The sequence below is a fragment of the Phaseolus vulgaris genome, chromosome 4 (assembly GCF_051622355.1).
Source record: "Phaseolus vulgaris cultivar YP4 chromosome 4, ASM5162235v1, whole genome shotgun sequence".
NCBI lineage: Eukaryota > Viridiplantae > Streptophyta > Magnoliopsida > Fabales > Fabaceae > Phaseolus > Phaseolus vulgaris.
The window spans coordinates 6,693,229-6,713,507 of record NC_143501.1 but is presented as its reverse complement, the minus strand read 5'-3'; the positions used below and the strand labels follow the sequence as shown (position 1 = coordinate 6,713,507).

Genomic DNA, 20,279 nt, shown 5'->3' with positions numbered 1-20,279 from the left:
ATTATAATTTGACAACCTTTCAATGAATAAATCAACTAGTCTAAAAAACTCATTCATCCACCTCTAATGTAACCCCCGTAAAATTTGGTAATGTTTGAATAACTTGCTTTAGGTTTCTAAATTTGGAGTGATTCTCCTGTTTGAGGTAGAATTTCCATCAGAATAAGGAATTTCAGGTATGAGAAACTAACTTTTGTTTTAAATAGGACCCTAGGCTAGAAGATCTGGATGTGGAGGGGATGTGGTCCCAATATTCAATTTATCTTGCAGGGATGTTGTTTGTTTATATATTGTTTAAACTTGTAGAAATATTAGATTTTTGATGGTTTAGTATTTAAGTGTTTTTTTTATGTTAAATAGGCTTTTGAATGTTGTGGATTGCATTTTGAATGATATTGTATGATGAAAATGGTATGGAATTGAATTCATACATTTGGGATAATATTTTAATTGATTTTTGTTTGTGTATTAAGAATTCATGCCTATGTGCTAACAGAGATCTCCTAAATTCACTGATGATCTAAGTCACATACACTAAGATATTAGGTGATGAAAGGCTTATGGGGGAGTTCATGCACACTGTGACATATGAGTGTTGGGTATAAAGCCAGGACCAATTGGGTTGGGCTGAGTAGACACCATGTTTTAGTGAGTGGACTTAATTATTGTGTCCCTTTATTATCTCTATTTATCTCTATTTAAAGAGATCATTGTACTTGTAATTGGTGTGCAACAAGATATAATGAAAACCTAATAGTTGCTCGTGTGGATGTAGGTTGCAGTTAGCGACCGAACCACGTTAAATCATGTGTTGTTTATTTTCTGCAGTTGATTTGTGATTGTGTGTGTTGCTTCTACGTGCGTTTTTTCCATCAAGTGGTATCAAGAGCCTTGGTTCGTTTACACACTAGAGATCCGATTAGCAGAAATTAATCGACGATACGTGAAAATTGCGGCTGCAATAGCGTCCCAAAGTTAGGGTTTCGCAGAGGCGGCAGTAGTGTCCCAAAGCTAGGGTTTCGCAGAGGCGGCGACAGCATCCCAAAGCTAGGGTTTTGCAAGGGCTGCAACAGTGTCCCAAGGCTTAGGGTTTCACAGCGGTTCAAGGAGGAGGCTCCCAAATCTGCTTCACAACAACGGTGACCAACAACGGTGGTGGTGCAGAGCGCCAGTGCAGTGAGGACTGCGACCAGGTCTGTTGGTGAGTGATTTTGGGTGGTGCAATTTTTGTGGTCTTGATTTAAAAAAAAAAGATTGCCAAGATCTGAAATTAGTTGTACCGAGTATCTCGACTAGTCATTTGAGATGGCAGAAGACGGGAAGTTCCGAATTAAAAATTCGATGGTACAAATTTCAGTTGGTGGAAAATGCAAATTGAGGATTTGCGAGTTCAGTTACTGAGCACATCAATATGATCTTAGCCAGACTTATGTCAGTGGGCATTAAGTTCGATGATGAAGTTCAAGCTTTACTACTGTTATTGTCTGTGCCTGACAGTTGGTCCGGAACGGTTACAGCAGTTACCAGTTCAGTGCGGGATCCAACAGATTCACTTTTGAGAAGATTCGTGATCTCATTCTTGGTGAGGATGTCCAAAGAAGGAGTTCTGGGGAATTATAGTGAATCGCTATATGTCATCAGAGGTAAGAAAAATATCAGAGATAATGGGAGCAAGAACAAAAGAAGGAGTCAATCAAAGATTCAGAATTTGTCAAGTGTAACATATTGGATTTGCAAGGAGGTGGGGCATTTCAGGAATCAATGTCCAAATGATAAATAAGTCAACATTGCAAAAGACTTCGCGGACGAGGACTTTTCAGTCTGTTGCGCAGATAGCAGTGTGGATTCCTGGGTCATGGATTCTGAAGCATTGCAGAATCTAGTTATTGGAGACTTTGGAAAGGTATGACTAGCGGACAACAGAACTCTTGATGTTATGGGCATGAGTGACATAGTGTTGAAGACACCAGTTGGTTTCTGGACTTTGAAGGATGTTAGAGTTGTTCCAAGCTTGAGGAAAAGTTTGATTTCTGTTAGGAAGTTGGACGAACAGGGACATGAAGTGAAGTTCGGAAATCAGAAGTGGAAGGTCGTCAAGGGAAATCTTGTCATGGCTTGCGGAAGAAAGAGAGGTTCGTTGTATATAGTCAGATTACCATGTCTGAGGGAGTGACCATCCCAGTTTAGAAGATAAACAAAGTCCGATTCACAGAATCTCGTGGGAGGGTTGTCTTTACAAGAGACCAGAGCCACAGGTTAGATTCAGGATGAACGAGCATGGAAAGGTTCAGGTAGACCAGTCAGAGGTACTTGTGGCAGTGGGAGCACGGGTCGTGCTTCAGCTAAGGTTCCTAGACGACAATGGGTTATGAGAACCAGTATTCCAGCGGTTGAAACTTCTCCAGAAAATTTCTTGTTGAATATGGAAAGTGTTTGTTCTCAGGTTGTTCCAGGATCCGATAGTTCTTGTATGTGGGAGCCGGTAGGAACAGAGAACGGGTCAATGACTGACGTGTTGAAACTCAGGGGAGTTTTAATGAAGTCTTCAAAATGATTAAGAAGGCTGGTGGCAACTAGAGGTGCAACATTGAGTTCCGTCGACAGATTACAGAAGTACATGTACACAGTTGAAGTGCAGGTGAACATTGTTTTGTGACTTCAAGTGGGATATTGTTGGGTATGAAGTCAAGACCAATTGGGTTGGGCTGACAAGACACCATGTACACAGTTGAAGCGCAAGTGAAGATTGTTCCGTGACTTCAAGTGGGAGATTGTTGGGTATGAAGCCAGGACCAATTGGGTTGGGCTGAGTAGACACCATGTTTTAGTGAGTGGGCTTAATTATTGTGTCCTTTTATTATCTCTATTTTTCTCTATTTAAAGAGATCATTGTACTTGTAATTGGTGTTTAACAGGATATAATGAAAACCTAATAGTTGCCTGTGTGGATGTAGGTTGCAGTTGGCAACCGAACCACGTTAAATCATGTGTTGTTTATTTTCTGTAGTTGATTTGTGATTGTGTGTTGCTTCTGCGTGCATTTTTTCCATCAATGAGATGCACGACTTGGATTGAACTTACCCTGGTCCTTTCTCTTGGATTCGTTGGTAATTTAAGTCTTGGGTATTGAATTAAGTGTTAGTATCTAGTAGGACTTACTTAATACAGGTGTTCTAGAAGGTGCCAATTGTTATTTTGTTTGTTGAACATCCTGGATGTGTAAATCCATGTGGAATTTATGTGATTGTTTTATGTTGGGATTTGAAGAAGATTGAATAATTGAGAAATTGATCCATTTAATTTGGTTTTCTCTTTTGATTAAATTGTGTATATTTTAAAATTTTATTTTCACTAGCTTATCCTTACTTTTCTTGTTGTGTTGTGAACAATTATGATTGTACTATCTATACATTTGATCAAAGTAGATTACATTCAATCCCAAGTTAGAAAGCACTTAGCCACTCATGACAACTTCTCCAATCTTCATTCTTGATCTGGATTGCATAAGAATGGCTAATCTAAGCAAGTTCTTCTCCTGAGAAGAAAGTTTTCTTCTTCTCTCTCTAACTTCTCTCTAAAAGTTCACACTTTTTCCACCGCCCCTCTTTTAGCTGTATTTCAAAATTTATATAGTGAAATCTAGCTCAAGCGAGCCAATTTAGCTTAAACTAGATCTTTCGGTGTTTTTTTAGCTTGAGTTAGCAATTCTAACCTGAGCTAGATTAGTATTGCACTATTAATCAAATCTGGATAATTTTAGCTTGAGCTAAATCTTCTAGCTTGAGCTAAATCTTCTTGTGATCCAATTAAGTTTTTGTTTTCTTTCTTTCAATGCTTCATATTCATCTGCAATTTACACAAAAATTGAGATTAATTTTCTTCACTTGTTTCTTGGTTCAACGTATATAATAAGAATCAATAATTCTCATATTTAGGTAATTTGCTAACATTAAACAACAATTAAGTTTCAAAGTGTTCATTTTTCTCAATTATAAATACTACACATTGGCCCTTATCAATGGTACCTACAAAAGATATTCTGACACTTAAGTAAGTTCTCCATAAAAATTAAAACAATAATATGAGAATAGAATTAATTATACATGCAACTATTTACTTACATAATTACAAATCCTAAAAATACAATTTAAAATAACATTTAATATAGATTATTATGTATATATCTGACTGCCATTATAAATATAAAATAAAAAACACATAAAATCAAGGATACATATTACTCGCACATAATCTATTATATAACTATTACACGTAGTCTATGCAACATGTTTTCATTATGGGAAAGTTCAAAGTGCCTTTGGCTTTATGTTTGGCACATAAAAAACAGAACATCATAGTTAACACATTAGGTGCTAAACATAATTATCCCATTTAAATGCACATGCTTTTCCTTATCCATATCTCATTCTCCAAAGCATTATTGCTTCATCCCAGTTAAAAGCACATGCCTGTCCATATTGTATCTCATTCTCCAAAGCACTCTCTTCACACTACAAGAAAAAATTGCAGATGGGTAACCCTGCAGAGAGAAAGCCACACGCAGTGTTGATCCCATATCCAGCTCAAGGCCATATCAATCCTTTGTTCGGATTAGCAAAGTTGCTTCATCTTAGAGGCTTTCGCATCACCTTTGTCCACACTGAATACAACTCCAAACGCTTGCTCAATTCAAGGGGTCTTAAAGCCTTTGATGGTTCTCCAGATTTTCATTTTGAAACAATCCCAGATGGTCTTCCCCTCACAGATGAAGTTGTTAATGTCACTCAAGACTCAGTGTCCCTTTGTAAATCAGTGAGAGAGAACTTTCTCCTACCCTTTCGTGAATTTCTTGCTAGAGTCAATGATTCTGCCATTGCTGGTCATATGCCTCTAGTTACTTGCTTGGTTTCTGATTTTTCCTTGACTTTTACTACACAAGCTGCTCAAGAACTAGAACTCCCTATCCTTCTATTTTCACTAGCCAGTGTCAGGTCCTTATTGTCTATTTTGCACTTCCGTACTCTTGCTGATAAAGGTCTAATACCACTTAAAGGTATGCATTAAGGCTCTCTGTTTTAAGAAAGTGCATGAACAACACGAGTAATTCAGATCTGGTTCCTCTAAATGAAGTAATATCAACAACTGATATTATGTATGTGAATAACAAATAATGTCTTTGCTGAGATATCAGTTGTTGGTTTTCCCCAATAGACTGAACTAAAAATATTACTTTACTTTATCTTTTCTTTCTGCAGAAAAGTTTTATAGCATTAGTTATAGCATCCATAACGTAAGACCAGTGACAATCTTAATCTGAATTGAAATAATAACTGAAGTTAACAAAATCCTCGGAAAAGTTATTTCAATGTTAGCCCTTTTTACTATTTAACTAATGGATACATGCTATTGAAGAAAATGTTCATCTGTAATTATGTGGAACTTGTAACAATTGATTTTGTAACCATGATTGCAGATGAGAGTTATTTGACAAATGGGTATTTGGACACAAAACTAGATTGGATTCCAGGTTTGAAAAACTTTAGACTGAAGGACCTACCTCACTATATAAGGACAACAAAAGAAAATAACTTTATGTTAGAATATCTCATTGATATGGCTGAAAATGTGCTCAAAGCCCCTGCAACTGTTATAAATACTTCTGAAGAACTTGAGAGTGAGGCATTGAAGGCACTCTCTTCTATGCTCCCTTCTGTTTACCCCATTGGCCCTTTCCCATCATTTTTAAATCAAAGTCCACAAAATCATTTGGAATCTTTAGCTTCCAATCTCTGGAAGGAAGATATTGAGTGCCTTGAATGGCTTAAGTCCAAGGAACCTAATTCTGTTGTTTATGTGAATTTTGGTAGCATCATAGTTATGTCTCCAGAGAAACTTTTGGAGTTTGCTTGGGGTTTGGCCAACAGCAAGAGACCCTTTTTATGGATCATTAGGCCTGACCTTGTGATTGGTGGCTCAGTGATTTTGTCATCTGAGTTTTTGAATGAAATATCTGATAGAGGTCTAATTGCAAGCTGGTGTCCACAAGAGCAAGTGCTGAATCACCCTTCAATTGGTGGATTCTTGACTCATTGTGGATGGAACTCAACAATTGAAATCATTTGTGCTGGTGTGCCAATGGTGTGTTGGCCATTTTTTGTTGATCAGCCAACAAACTGCAGAAATATTTGCAATGAATGGGGCATTGGGATTGAATTTGACACTGATGTGAAGAGAAAGGAGGTGGAGAAACATGTGAATGAATTGATGGTGGGAGAGAAAGGAAAGAAGATGAGACAAAAGGTGATGCAGTTGAAGAAGAAGGCAGAGGAGGACACTAGATCTGGTGGTCTTTCATTCATGAACTTGGACAAAGTGATTAGTGAAGTGTTGTTCAAACAAAATTAGATTAAACAACTTTTCTTTTTCCTCTAATTCTGAACTGTGATGAGTCATGTATCTTGGATCTGTTGCTTTGTGAAGCAAAAATAAGTTGGCTTCATCACAACAATAAAAGAAAAATTTAGTAAAATCAATTAAAAAATTATAAACAATCATAATTTTTTAAAGTTTTGTTTTAAAATACAATTTATTTATTTTGCTTGTTTTGTGAGTTTCTTAAAAAAATTATTTCTAAATTTTTTTTTTTTTCTCAAATTAATCTATAATTTTGTTTTATGTGTATAAGTTTATACTATTAGTGGTACTTACGTTTTCTAGAACTATTGTGCATAAAATTTACACAATACTTAGTTCTTTAATTAAAATAATTAAACAACATTAACTTTCAAATTTGATAATATTGTTTATAATTACAATATGGTTTAATTTTCAGATAGTTGATTTTATACGATGCTTAATTTATTCTTTAGAATATATACTACAATAAATCTCGTATTTCAATAAATATCGTTCCAAATTTTGTTCCAAATTTATCTATTTAAATATGTCTAAAAAAATTTCAACATATGTGTACTATATAGTGAAATGAAATTTTAATGTTAACTTTTAATTGATAATTTATTCTTTAGAATATATACTACAATAAATTTCCTATTCCAATAAATATCGTTCCTAATTTATCTATTTAAATATGTATAACGAAATTTCAACATATGTGTATTATAGTAAAATGTAATCTTAATGTTAACTTCAAATTGATAAATACCAAAGTGTTCTAGAAAGGTTATAAAGAATTTTGCACCATTAATTTCTTCACAAGAGGATTAAGAAATTCTCTTTGAATATCCATATAAGATAAAACTTAACTATCTTTTTTTTTTTTATAGAAAGGGACTAAGATAACTATTACATTTTTCTTTGGTTGGTGGTTGCTTTCTTCCCTCCACTTTTCTTTGAATCACCCTTGCTACTCCTCCTCCTTTGGTCTCCACTCCTTCGTATGCTCTTGGTCGGGATGGTACCTTTGAAAAGTACTATGACGCTTAAGTAAGTTCTCGGTATTTAGTGCAATTAATGCGCGATAATGACGTACCTTTTTCTCAAAACTTGTGACTATTTATATGATTATTATGATCCGTTATTATTGGGTGAGATTAATGTTTGGATCATAATTAAGAGCACATTACCTAATTCTTAATAATTGTTTTAGTCTTGTTAATCTTCTATTGAGTTTGATGGATTTGCTTATGTCGGTTGGCATAAACCGAGTACTGAATCCTCCACAATTAGTTTGGTTCTGACAGATATACACTTGCCCCCTAGGCTCGAAAGGTGCCAACCTGAAGAGTGTAAATGTGATGGTTGTACTTACCGATGTTGGATGTGACATCGACGACGCCGAAATCTCGACAAGACGATTGCCATGATTACTTAAATTTTTTGGCGCTAAGAAATAATGATCGTTGGATTGAGCGAGATCTAACAGTTGAGATCAAAGAGATGTTTACTATTCCTCTTCTCAAGCGCCTATAAATAGTGGTCCCCACCACTCGTCCATCACTTGCTTCGCTTCGACCTTTGAAACCCCCAACAATCTAGCGAGGTATTTTCCCTTCATTTTAAGAGGTTAGTCATGTCTTCCTCTAACTCTTCTACCTCCAAATTGTCTTTTTCTTCTTCTTCCTCTTCTGGTTCATCCTCAACCGAACCTTGTCGGTCAGGACGCTTGAAATGTTGCCCCCCATGCCTCAACATGAGGAGGTCGTGCCTTCTAGTTTTAACTCAGTTAGGGCTAACGATTCAAACACTGTTGTTGACCGATCGAACCCTACTCGGGAGTCATCCCATTCGGGATTTGATTGGGTTGATCCCAAAGTCACTAGTTATTTTTCCCTATTTAGGGATTCCTTTTCTATCACTTCTTTCCTAGATAGAGTGTGCCTTTTGAAACCTGATGTCGTTAACGACATCCTTGCTATTGACTTGTGTCATTCGGTCGATACCGTTTGTATCGGTCGGGCTCCTTCTGAACTCCCCTTTTTCTTCACATACTTATACTTCTTTTTTTATCTCCATATAGCCTTTTCCTTTGACGAGTTTATGATGGGTGTCCTTCGTACGCTTAATGTTGTTCCTTCTCAACTTCATCCCAACTCTTTGGCTTTCCCTTAGGCCTTTGGGCTTACTCTTCATTGTTTTCTTTTAATAAGAATAAGTATAAATTAAAATTGAAAAATAATTTAAATCATTAATTTATTAAATAAAAATAATATTAAAAAATTATTTAATTTTTTAAATTAAAAATATATAAATAATTAATTACAAATGATATTCAATTTTTTTTTCTCAAATATAAATTTTAAAAAAAGTGAAATATAAAAAATCCAAATTGAAAAGTGGTATTAGTAAATTAAATTTAAACATGTAAAAATTAAAACAATAATATGACAATAGAATTAATACACATGCAACTATTTACTTACATCATTACAAACCCTAAAAATACAATTTAAAATAACATTTAACATAGATTATTATGTATATATCTGACTGCCATTATAAATATAAAATAAAAATCACATAAAATCAAGGACACATATTACTCATACATAATCTATTATATAATTATTACACGTAATCTCATATATAATCAATTATATAAGTAAACATAATACCTTATCTGGAACATATGCACCACCACGTGAACATAAATGCTCTGAAAATTAATTTGATTTGCAAAGAAGAAAACTAATCTATGCAACAATGTTTCCATTATGGGAATGTTAAAAATTCTGTACTAAGAAAGTGCCCTTTGGCTTTATGCTTGGCATATGAAAAACAGAACATCATAGTTAACATTAGTTGCTGAACATAAACATTAAATGGACATGCTTTTCCTTATCCATATTTCATTCTACAAACCATTATTGCTTCATCCCAGTTAAAAGCACATGCTTGTCCATATTATATCTCATTCTCCAAACACTCTCCTCACACTACAAGAAAAAAATGCAGATGAGTAATCCTGCAGAGAAAAAGCCACACGCTGTGTTGATCCCATATTCAGTTCAAGGCCATATCAATCCTTTGTTCGGATTAGCAAAGTTGCTTCATCATAGAGGCTTTCACATCACCTTTGTCCACACCGAATACAACTACAAACGCTTGTTCAATTCAAGGGGTCTTAAAGCCTTTGATGGTTCTCCAGATTTTCATTTTGAGACAATCCCAGATGGTCTTCCCCTCACAGATGAAGTTGTTAATGTCACTCAAGACTTAGCGCCCCTTTCTAAATCAGTGAGAGAGAACTTTCTCCTACCCTTTCGTGAACTTCTTGCTAGACTCCATGATTCTGCCATTGCTGGCCATATACCTCCAGTTACTGGCTTGGTTTCTGATTATTCCTTGACTTTTACTACACAAGCTGCTCAAGAAATAACACTCCCTATTCTTCTATTTTCAACAGCCAGTGCCAGCTCCTTATTGTCTATTTTGCAAATCCGTATTCTTTCTGATAAAGGTCTAATACCACTCAAAGGTATGCTTTAAAGCTCTTTCTTTTAAGAAAGTGCATGAGTAACACGAGTAATTCGGTTCTGGTTTCTCGAAATGAAGTAATATATTAACAATTGATATTGTGTATATGTGCCTTTAAAATAATGTCTTTGCTGAGATATCATATCAGTTGTCGATTTTCCTTGATAGACTGATCTACTAAATATATTACTTTACTTTATCTTTTCTTTCTGTAGAAAAGTTTTATGGCATTAGTTATAGCATCCATTAGGTAGGACCAGTGACAATCTTAATCTGAATTGAAATAATAACTGAAGGTAACAAAATCCTCGGAAAACTTATTTCAATGTTAGCCCTTTTTACTATTTGTAACTAATGGATACATGCAAATGAAGAAAATTTTCATATGTAATTATGTGGAACTTGTAATTATTGGCTTTGTAAACATGATTGCATATGAGAGTTATTTGGACACCAAACTAGACAGGATTCCAACCATGAAAAACTTTAGACCGAATCACTTTATAAGGACAACAGATCCAAACAACTTTATAGTAAAATCTATCATTGATATGGCTGATAGTGTGCTCAAAGCCCCTACAACTGTTATAAATACTTATGAAGAACTTGAGACTGAGGCATTCAAGGCTCTCTCTTCTATGCTCCCTTCTGTTTGCCCCATTGGCCCTTTCCCTTCATTTTTAAATCAAAGTCCACATAATCATTTGGAATCTTTAGCTTCCAATCTCTGGAAGGAAGATACTGAGTGCCTTGAATGGCTTAAGTCCAAGGAACCTAATTCTGTTGTTTATGTGAATTTTGGTAGCATCACAGTTATGTCTCCAGAGAAACTTTTGGAGTTTGCTTGGGGTTTGGCCAACAGCAAAAGACCTTTTTTATGGATCATTAGGCCTGACCTTGTGATTGGTGGCTCAGTGATTTTGTCATCTGAGTTTGTGAATGAAATATCTGATAGAAGTCTAATTGCAAGCTGGTGTTCACAAGAGCAAGTGCTGAATCACCCTTCAATTGGTGGATTCTTGACTCATTGTGGATGGAACTCAACAATTGAAAGCATTTGTGCTGGTGTGCCAATGGTGTGTTGGCCATTTTTTGCTGATCAGCCAACAAACTGCAGAAATATTTGCAATGAATGAGGCATTGGAATTGAAATTGACACTGATGTGAAGAGAAAGGAGGTGGAGAAACATGTTAATGAATTGATGGTGGGAGAGAAAGGAAAGAAGATGAGACAAAAGGTGATGCAGTTGAAGAAGAAGGCAGAGGAAGACACTAGATGTGGTGGTCTTTCATTCATGAACTTGGACAAAGTGATTAGTGAAGTGTTGTTTAAACAAAATTAGATTAAACAACTTTTCTTTTTCCTCTAAATCTGAACTGTGATGAGTCATGTATCTTGGATCTGTTGCTTTGTGAAGCAAAAATAAGTTGGCTTCATCACAACAATAAAAGAAAAGTTTAGTAAAGTAAATTAAAAATTATGCACAACCATCATTTTTTAAAGTTTTGTTTTAAAATACAATTTATTTATTTTTCCTTTTTTTGTGAGTTTCTTAAAAAAATTATTTATAAAACTAATTTTTTTTCTCAAATTAAACTATAATTTCTTATTTTTTATGTGTATAAGTTTATATTATTAGTTACTTATGTTTTCTAGAACTATTGTGCATAAAATTTACACAATATATACTTATTTCTTTAATTAAAATCATTAAAGAGCATTAACTTTCAAATTTGATAATATTGTTTATAATTACAATATGGTTTAATTTTCAGATAGTTGATTTTATACAATGCTTAATTTATTCTTTAGAATATATACTACAATAAATCTCGTATTCCAATAAATATAGTTCGCAATTTATCTATTTAAATATCTATAATAAAATTTCAACATATGTATAGTTTAGTAAAATGTAATCTTAATGTTAACTTCTAATTGATAAATACCAAAGTGTTTTGGCAAGGTTATAAACAACTTTGCACAATTAATTTGTTTACAAGAGGATTAAAATCCTCTTTGATTTTGCATATAAGAGAAAAATTAACTATTTTTGTTCTAGTACATAAATGATTAAGAGAATTATTACTTTTTTCTTCGATCGGTCGATCTTTTTTTCTCTCCACTTCACTTGACAACTCTACTTCTCTTTGAATCACCCTTGCTACTCCTCCTCCCCTGGCCTCCACTCCTTCGTATGCTCTTGGTCGGGATGGTACCTACAAAAGGTATTCCAACACTTAAGTAAGTTCTCGGTATTCGATATAGTTAATATGTGATAATGACATGCTTTTTTCTCAAAACTTGTGACTTTATATGATTATCATGAGCCCATTTTTATTGGGTGGGATTAATGTTTGGATCATAATTAAGAGCACATTACCTAATTCTTAATCACTGTTTTAGACGTGTTAATCTTCTATCGAGTTTGACGGGGATTTACTCATGTCGGTTGACATAAACTGGGTACTGAATCCTCCATGATTCGTCCGGTTCTAACCGATACACTTGCCCTCAGGCCGGAAAGGTGCCAACTTGAAGAGTCTAAATGTGCTGATTGTACTTACCGATGTTGGATGTGACATCGATGACGTCGAAATCCTGACAAGACGTGTGTCAAGATTACTTGAAATGTTTGGCGCTAAGCAATATGATCGTTGTATTGAGCGAGATCTAACGGTTGACATCAAAGAGACCTTTACTATTCCTCTTCTCCAACGCCTATAAATAGTGGTCCTCTAGCACTTGTCCATCATTTGCTTCACTCTGACCTCCGAAACCCCTTACAATCTAGCGAGGTGTTTTCCCTTCATTCTGAGAGGTTAATCATGTCTTCCTCTAGCTCTTCTACCTCCATATCGTCTCTTTCTTCTTCTTCCTCTTTTGGGGCGCTTGAAATGTTGCCCCCCATGCCTCAACATGAGGAGGTTGTGCCCTCTAGTGTTAACTCAGTTAGAGTTAATGATTTGGACACTATTGTCGACTGATCAAACTCTAATGGAGTGTTATCCCATCGTTTGGAATTTGACTGGGTTGATCCGAAATTCACTAGGTATTTTTTCCAATTTAGGATTCCTTTTCTATCACTTCTTTCATAGATAGAGTGTGCCTTTTGAAACCTGATGTTGTTGATGACATCCTTGCTATCAACTCGTGTCATCCGGCTGATAGCATTTGTATCGATCAGGCTCCTTCTGAACTCCCCTTTTATACTTATGCTTCTTTTCTTATATGCATATAGCCTTTTCCTTTGACGTGTTCACGATGGGTGTCATCCAAACGCTTAATGTTGTTCCTAAGAAAATCCCAACTCTTTGGCTTCCCTTTAGGTCTTTGGGCTTACCCTTCATTGTATTCTTTTAATAAGAATAAGTATAAATTAAAATTGAAAAATAATTTAAATCATTAACTTATTAAATAAAAATAATATTAAAAAATTAACTAATTTTTGAAATTGAAAATATATAAATAATTAATTACAAATGATATTCAATTTTATTTTCTCAAATATGAATTTTAAAAAAGTGAAATATAAAAAAACCAAATTGAAAAGTGGTATTTGTAAATTAAATTTAAACATGTAAAAATTAAAACAATAATATGATAATAGAATTAATTATACATGCAATTATTTACTTACATAATTACAAACCCTAAAAATACAATTTAAAATTACATTTAATATGGATTATTACGTATATATCCGACTTCCATTATAAATATAAAATAAAAATCACATAAAATCAAGGACACATATTACTCATACATAATCTATTATATAATTATTACACGTAGTGTATGCAACATGTTTCCATTATGGGAAAGTTCAAAGTGCCATTGGCTTTATGTTTGGCACATGAAAAACAGAACATCATAGTTAACACATTAGGTGCGGAACATAATTATCCCATTTAAATGCACATGCTTTTCCATATCGATATCTCATTATCCAAAGCATTATTGGTTCATCCCAGTTAAAAGCACTTGCCTATCTATATTGTATCTCATTCTCCAAAGCACTCTCTTCACACTACAAGAAAAAATTGTAGATGGGTAACCCTGCAGAGAGAAAGCCACACGCAGTGTTGATCCCATATCCAGCTCAAGACCATATCAATCTTTTGTTCGGATTAGCAAAGTTGCTTCATCTTAGAGGCTTTCACATCACCTTTGTCCACACTGAATACAACTACAAACGCTTGCTCAATTCAAGGGGTCTGAAAGCCTTTGATGGTTCTCCAGATTTTCATTTAGAAACAATCCCAGATGGTCTTCCTCTCACAGATGAAGTTGTTAATGTCACTCAAGACTCAGTGTCCCTTTGTAAATCAGTGAGAGAGAACTTTTTCCTACCCTTTCGTGAACTTCTTGCTAGACTCAATGATTCTGCCATTGCTGGTCATATGCCGTAAGTTACTTGCTTGGTTTCTGATTTTTCCTTGACTTTTACTACACAAGCTGCTCAAGAACTAGAACTCCCTATTGTTCTATTTTCACCAGCCAGTGCCGGGTCCTTATTGTCTGTTATGCACTTTCGTACTCTTTCTGATAAAGATCTAATACCACTCAAAGGTATGCATTAAGGCTCTCTCTTTTAAGAAAGTGCATGAACAACACGAGTAATTCGAATCTGGTTCCTCTAAATGAAGTAATATCAACAACTGATATTATGTATGTGAATAACAAATAATGTCTTTTGCTAAGATATCAGTTGTTGGTTTTCCCCGATAGACTGAACTAAAAATATTACTTTACTTTATCTTTTCTTTCTGCAGAAAAGTTTTATAGCATTAGTTATAGCATCCATAAGGTAAGACCAGTGAGAATCTTAATCTGAATTGAAATAATAACTGAAGGTAACAAAATCCTCGGAAAAGTTATTTCAATCTGCCCTTTTTACTATTTAACTAATGGATACATGCTAATGAAGAAAATGTTCATCTGTAATTATGTGGAACTTGTAACTATTGACTTTGTAATCATGATTGCAGATGAGAGTTATTTGACAAATGGGTATTTGGACACCAAACTAGACTGGATTCCAGGTTTGAAAAACTTTAGACTGGAGGACCTACCTGACTATATAAGGACAACAGATGCAAATAACTTTATGTTAGAATATCTCATTGATATGGTTGATAATGTGCTCAAAGCCCCTGCAACTGTTATAAATACTTCTGAAGAACTTGAGAGTGAGGCATTGAAGGCTCTCTCTTCTATGCTCCCTTCTATTTACCCCATTGGCCCTTTCCCATCATTTTTAAATCAAAGTCCACAGAATCATTTGGAATCTTTAGCTTCCAAACTCTGGAAGGAAGATACTGAGTGCCTTGAATGGCTTAAGTCCAAGGAACCTAATTCTGTTGTTTATGTGAATTTTGGTAGCATCACGATTATGTCTCCAGAGAAACTTTTGGAGTTTGCTTGGGGTTTGGCCAACAGCAAGAGACCCTTATTATGGATCATTAGGCCTGACCTTGTGATTGGTGGCTCAGTGATTTTGTCATTTGAGTTTGTGAATGAAATATCTGATAGAGGTCTAATTGCAAGCTGGTGTCCACAAGAGCAAGTGCTGAATCACCCTTCAATTGGTGGATTCTTGACTCATTGTGGATGGAACTCAACAATTGAAAGCATTTGTGCTGGTGTGCCAATGGTGTGTTGGCCATTTTTTGCTGATCAACCAACAAACTACAGAAATATTTGCAATGAATGGGGCATTTGAATTGAAATTGACACTGATGTGAAGAGAAAGGAGGTGGAGAAACATGTTAATGAATTGATGGTGGGAGAGAAAGGAAAGAAGATGAGGCAAAAGGTTATGCAGTTGAAGAAGAAGGCAGAGGAGGACACTAGATCTGGTGGTCTTTCATTCATGAACTTGGACAAAGTGATTAGTGAAGTGTTTTTCAAACAAAATTAGATTAAACAACTTTTCTTTTTCCTCTGAATCTGAACTGTGATGAGTCATGTATCTTGGATCTGTTGCTGTGTGAAGCAAAAATGATGGCTCAAGTGTTAGTGAAACTTATGTTTACAACATATTTAAGCTATCTATATTACTTTTGTCTTTGAAAATCACATTAGTGCTTTCTTAGACTTCTTATTTGCAGTTAAGATTTATGAAATGGAAAAATTGCTTAAGCACAAGTTTGTTTTATGTCTATTCAGGAATTTTAAACAAATATGGTAAGATATTCTTTGATGCGTGTTCTATTATACTGAGTATTAGAAAGTTAGATTGATCATATATATTAAGTTCACTTATGTCCCACATCAGTTACAATCCATATTTAAAATAAATATTTTTTTATTGACTTAATCAATGAATAAGTTAAAAAAAACTTTAGTCTATAAAGTTTTCATATAAAGTGGATTAGAGTTACACTGAAGAGTCGAAATAGTCAAAATGAGTTTGGTTTATCACAACAATAAAAGAAAAGTTTAGTAAAATAAATTAAAAAATAATGCACAACCATCTTTTTTTAAAGTTTGGTTTTAAAATACAATTTATTTGTTTTGTTTAAAAAAATTATTTCTAAAATTTATTTTTTTCTCAAATTAAACTATAATTTTTTTATTTTATGTGTATAAGTTTATATTATTAGTGTTACTTACGTTTTCTATAACTATTGTGCATAAAATTTACACAATACTTATTTTTTCAATTAAAATTATTAAATAACATTAATTTAAAAATTTGATAATATTGTTTATAATTATTGTACTATTAGGGATCAGACCATCACAAAACCTACCATTATAAAAAAATTATATTACGATAAATGAATCATTAACTTAGGATAAGTCATATGGAAGATTAGATAATACACCCTTTAATCGTTATGCATATCTTAACTTCGGCCAGACAATAAAAGGGTCCATCGAGACTGTATAAATAAACACAACAATCAAGACAAAAATACATTATTATTGTATTTATTGCATTTGAATACCAAACACTTACGTAAACATTAAATAACCTTTTGCTAGGACATTTCGGACCGGTCAAGAGTTAAAGCACGATTGCTAGGAGAGAAAGTTGAAGGAAAGTACTACAATCGAGAAGGAATTAATTGTTCATTGGGTAGAGTTACAATTTCAGTCCCTTTTACAAGAACAATTATAATATTTTTTAATTTTCTTTTCAGTTCAACATCTTTTACAAAACAATTACAATATGATATAATTTTCTCAAAATTTATTTATTTAAATATGTATAATAAAATTTTAACACATGTGTACTGTAGTAAAATGTAATGTTAATGTTAATTGATAAATACCAAAGTATTTTGGAAAAGTTATAAAGAATTGTGCACCATTAATTTGTCTTTTCACAAGACGATCAAAAACAGGTAAATCAATCAAGCAAACAAATGAAAACCAATATCAAAACAAAACCTTGGCAGCGTGATCATCAGAACCAGTGATTAGATACGGTTTGTCACCATCCTTGGCCACGTTAGACTGACACAGAGGGTGTTAACAAAACTTTCTCTAAGTTTAAGTATCGTACAAGTATCATTCTCCAATTAAAAACAGAATATCATAGTTAACACGTTCGGTGCTGAACAACATTGGTTCATCCCAGTTAAATGGACATGTTTTTCCTTCTCCATATCTCATTCTCCAAAGCATAATTGCTTCATCCCCGTTGAAAGCATATGCTTATGCATATTGTATCTCATTCTCCAAACACTCTCTTCACACTACAAGAAAAAAATGCAGATGAGTAACCCTGTAGAGAAAAAGCCACATGCTGTGTTGATCCCATATCCAGTTCAAGGCCATATCAATCCTTTGTTCGGATTAGCAAAGTTGCTTCATCTTAGAGGCTTTCACATCACCTTTGTCCACACTGAATACAACTACAAACGCTTGCTCAATTCAAGGGGTCTTAAAGCCTTTGATGGTTCTCCAGATTTTCATTTTGAGACAATCCCAGATGGTCTTCCCCTCACAGATGAAGTTGTTAATGTCACTCAAGACTTAGTGCCCCTTTCTAAATCAGTGAGAGAGAACTTTCTCTTACCCTTTCGTGAACTTCTTGCTAGACTCCATGATTCTGCCATTGCTGGCCATATACCTCCAGTTACTTGTTTGGTTTCTGATTATTCCTTGACTTTTACTACACAAGCTGCTCAAGAACTAGCACTCCCTATTCTTCTATTTTCACCAGCCAGTGCCAGCTCCTTATTGTCTATTTTGCAAATGCGTATTCTTTCTGATAGAGGTCTAATACCACTCAAAGGTATGCTTTAAAGCTCTTTCTTTTAAGAACGTGCACGAATAACACGAGTAATTCGGATATGGTTCCTCGAAATGAAGTAATATATTAACAATTGATATTGTGTATATGTGCGTAAAAAATAATGTCTTTGCTGAGATATCATATCAGTTGTCGGTTTTCCCTGATAGACTGATGTACTAAATATATTACTTTACTTTATCTTTTCTTTCTGTAAAAAGTTTTATAGCATTAGTTATAGCATCCATTAGGTAAGACCAGTGACAATCTTAATCTGAATTGAAATAATAACTGAAGGTAACAAAATCCTCTGAAAAGTTATTTCAATGTTAGCCCTTTCTACTATTTGTAACTAATGGATACATGCAAATGAAGAAAATGTTCATATGTAATTATGTGGAACTTGTAACTATAGGCTTTGTAATCATGATTGCAGATGAAAGTTATTTGGACACCAAACTAGACAGGATTCCAGCCATGAAAAACTTTAGACCGAATGACTTTATAAGGACAGCAGATCCAAACAACTTTATAGTAAAATCTATCATTGATATGGCTGATAGTGTGCTCAAAGCCCCTGCAACTGTTATAAATACTTATGAAGAACTTGAGACTGAGGCATTGAAGGCTCTCTCTTCTATGCTCCCTTCTGTTTACCCCATTGGCCCTTTCCCATCATTTTTAAATCAAAGTCCACAGAATCATTTGGAATCTTTAGCTTCCAATCTCTGGAAGGAAGATACTGAGTGCCTTGAATGGCTTAAGTCCAAGGAACCTAATTCTGTTGTTTATGTGAATTTTGGTAGCATCACGGTTATGTCTCCAGAACAACTTTTGGAGTTTGCTTGGGGTTTGGCCAACAGCAAGAGACCCTTTTTATGGATCATTAGGCCTGATCTTGTGAGTGGTGGCTCAGTGATTTTTTCATCTGAGTTTGTGAATGAAATATCTGATAGAGGTCTAATTGCAAGCTGGTGTCCACAAGAGCAAGTGCTGAATCACCCTTCAATTGGTGGATTCTTGACTCATTGTGGATGGAACTCAACAATTGAAAGCATTTGTGCTGGTGTGTCAATGGTGTGTTGGCCATTTTTTGCTGATCAGTCAAGAAACTGTAGAAATATTTGCAATGAATGGGACATTGGGATTGAAATTGACACTGATGTGAAGAGAAAGGAGGTCGAGAAACATGTGAATGAATTGATGGTGGGAGAGAAAGGAAAGAAGATGAGACAAAAGGTGATGCAGTTGAAGCAGAAGGCAGAGGAGGACACTAGATCTAGTGGTCTTTCATACATGAACTTGGACAAAATGATCAGTGAAATATTGTTGAAACAAAATTAGATTAAGCAAGTGAAATGTTGTTCAAACAAAATTAGATTAAACAGTTTTTTTTTTCTTCCAAATCTGTACTGTGAAGAGTAATTGATACTCTCTTGGATTTGTTGCTTTGTGAAACAAATATGATGCCTCAGGTGTATGTGATGTGACACTTGTATTTACAACATGTTTAATATACTAAGATATATTTTTACCACAATAGAGCAAATACAATAATAAGTATAAATACATTTATTTTAATGAATTAAATATTCAATTTCTTTACTACCATGATGTACATCTTAATTTTTGCTCAATTAGTTCTTTATGATTGCAGTAACTTATCTTCGTAAATTCCTTTAATATTATTACTTTTTTTTTAATTCTTGATCATTATATTAAAAATATGTAAAGATAATATCAACATTTGCTTTTATAATTTTTGTTGTTCCTGGTAGAAATATAAGTTTTTCTTTTTTATAATTTTGAAACCCACAATTAAATTATGTTTAACCATGATATTAATATTAACAATTTACACATTTAAACTAGATTATACTGTGAATTGTTAAAATTGAGAGTAATATTTTCTATATGTATAAATTTTTTTTGAAGTAAATATTTGTTGGAAATCTCTTATTTTTTAAAGAATATCTCTTCCTTTAAAAAAAAACTCACAAATTGACTATTGGAAGTAGGATATTTATGGATATGTGTCTTAAGATTTATTTTTTCTTATATATTTTTATCTTGTGGTTCTTTTTCAAGTTGAGT

At 34.0% G+C, this 20,279-nt stretch overlaps 3 protein-coding genes and 1 pseudogene across 3 annotated transcripts; all 4 read left to right on the top strand.

Annotated features, from left to right (window-relative positions):
* The first annotated feature begins 4,530 nt into the window (after nucleotides 1-4,530).
* On the top strand, nucleotides 4,531-6,405 carry LOC137837032 (7-deoxyloganetin glucosyltransferase). Its single transcript, XM_068645853.2, has 2 exons — nucleotides 4,531-5,053; nucleotides 5,474-6,405. Exons 1-2 carry the CDS (start codon nucleotides 4,531-4,533, stop codon nucleotides 6,403-6,405), a joined length of 1,455 nt encoding a protein of 484 aa, XP_068501954.2.
* A 2,967-nt stretch (nucleotides 6,406-9,372) lies between these two features.
* Nucleotides 9,373-11,279, top strand: LOC137836386 (7-deoxyloganetin glucosyltransferase-like; annotated as a pseudogene).
* Nucleotides 11,280-13,973: 2,694 nt separating this feature from the next.
* LOC137837031 (7-deoxyloganetin glucosyltransferase) lies at nucleotides 13,974-15,911 on the top strand. The gene is given in 2 exon segments (XM_068645852.2): nucleotides 13,974-14,509; nucleotides 14,929-15,911. Coding segments are annotated over 2 exon segments (1,455 nt in total). The 5' UTR covers nucleotides 13,974-13,986; the 3' UTR covers nucleotides 15,861-15,911.
* Nucleotides 15,912-17,457: 1,546 nt separating this feature from the next.
* On the top strand, nucleotides 17,458-19,722 carry LOC137837030 (7-deoxyloganetin glucosyltransferase). Its single transcript, XM_068645850.2, has 2 exons — nucleotides 17,458-18,188; nucleotides 18,622-19,722. Exons 1-2 carry the CDS (start codon nucleotides 17,660-17,662, stop codon nucleotides 19,527-19,529), a joined length of 1,437 nt encoding a protein of 478 aa, XP_068501951.2. The 5' UTR covers nucleotides 17,458-17,659; the 3' UTR covers nucleotides 19,530-19,722.
* Nucleotides 19,723-20,279: the final 557 nt, after the last annotated feature.

What these genes read in the sequence shown, in the direction of transcription:
- LOC137837032 (XM_068645853.2), top strand. Translation starts at nt 4,531, where the DNA reads ATGGGTAACCCTGCAGAGAGAAAGCCACACGCAGTGTTGATCCCATAT. An exon ending in AGGTCTAATACCACTTAAAG is followed by an intron (nt 5,054 to 5,473) that starts GTATGCATTAAG and finishes CCATGATTGCAG; the next exon opens with ATGAGAGTTATTTGACAAAT.
- LOC137837030 (XM_068645850.2), top strand. Translation starts at nt 17,660, where the DNA reads ATGCAGATGAGTAACCCTGTAGAGAAAAAGCCACATGCTGTGTTGATC. An exon ending in AGGTCTAATACCACTCAAAG is followed by an intron (nt 18,189 to 18,621) that starts GTATGCTTTAAA and finishes TCATGATTGCAG; the next exon opens with ATGAAAGTTATTTGGACACC.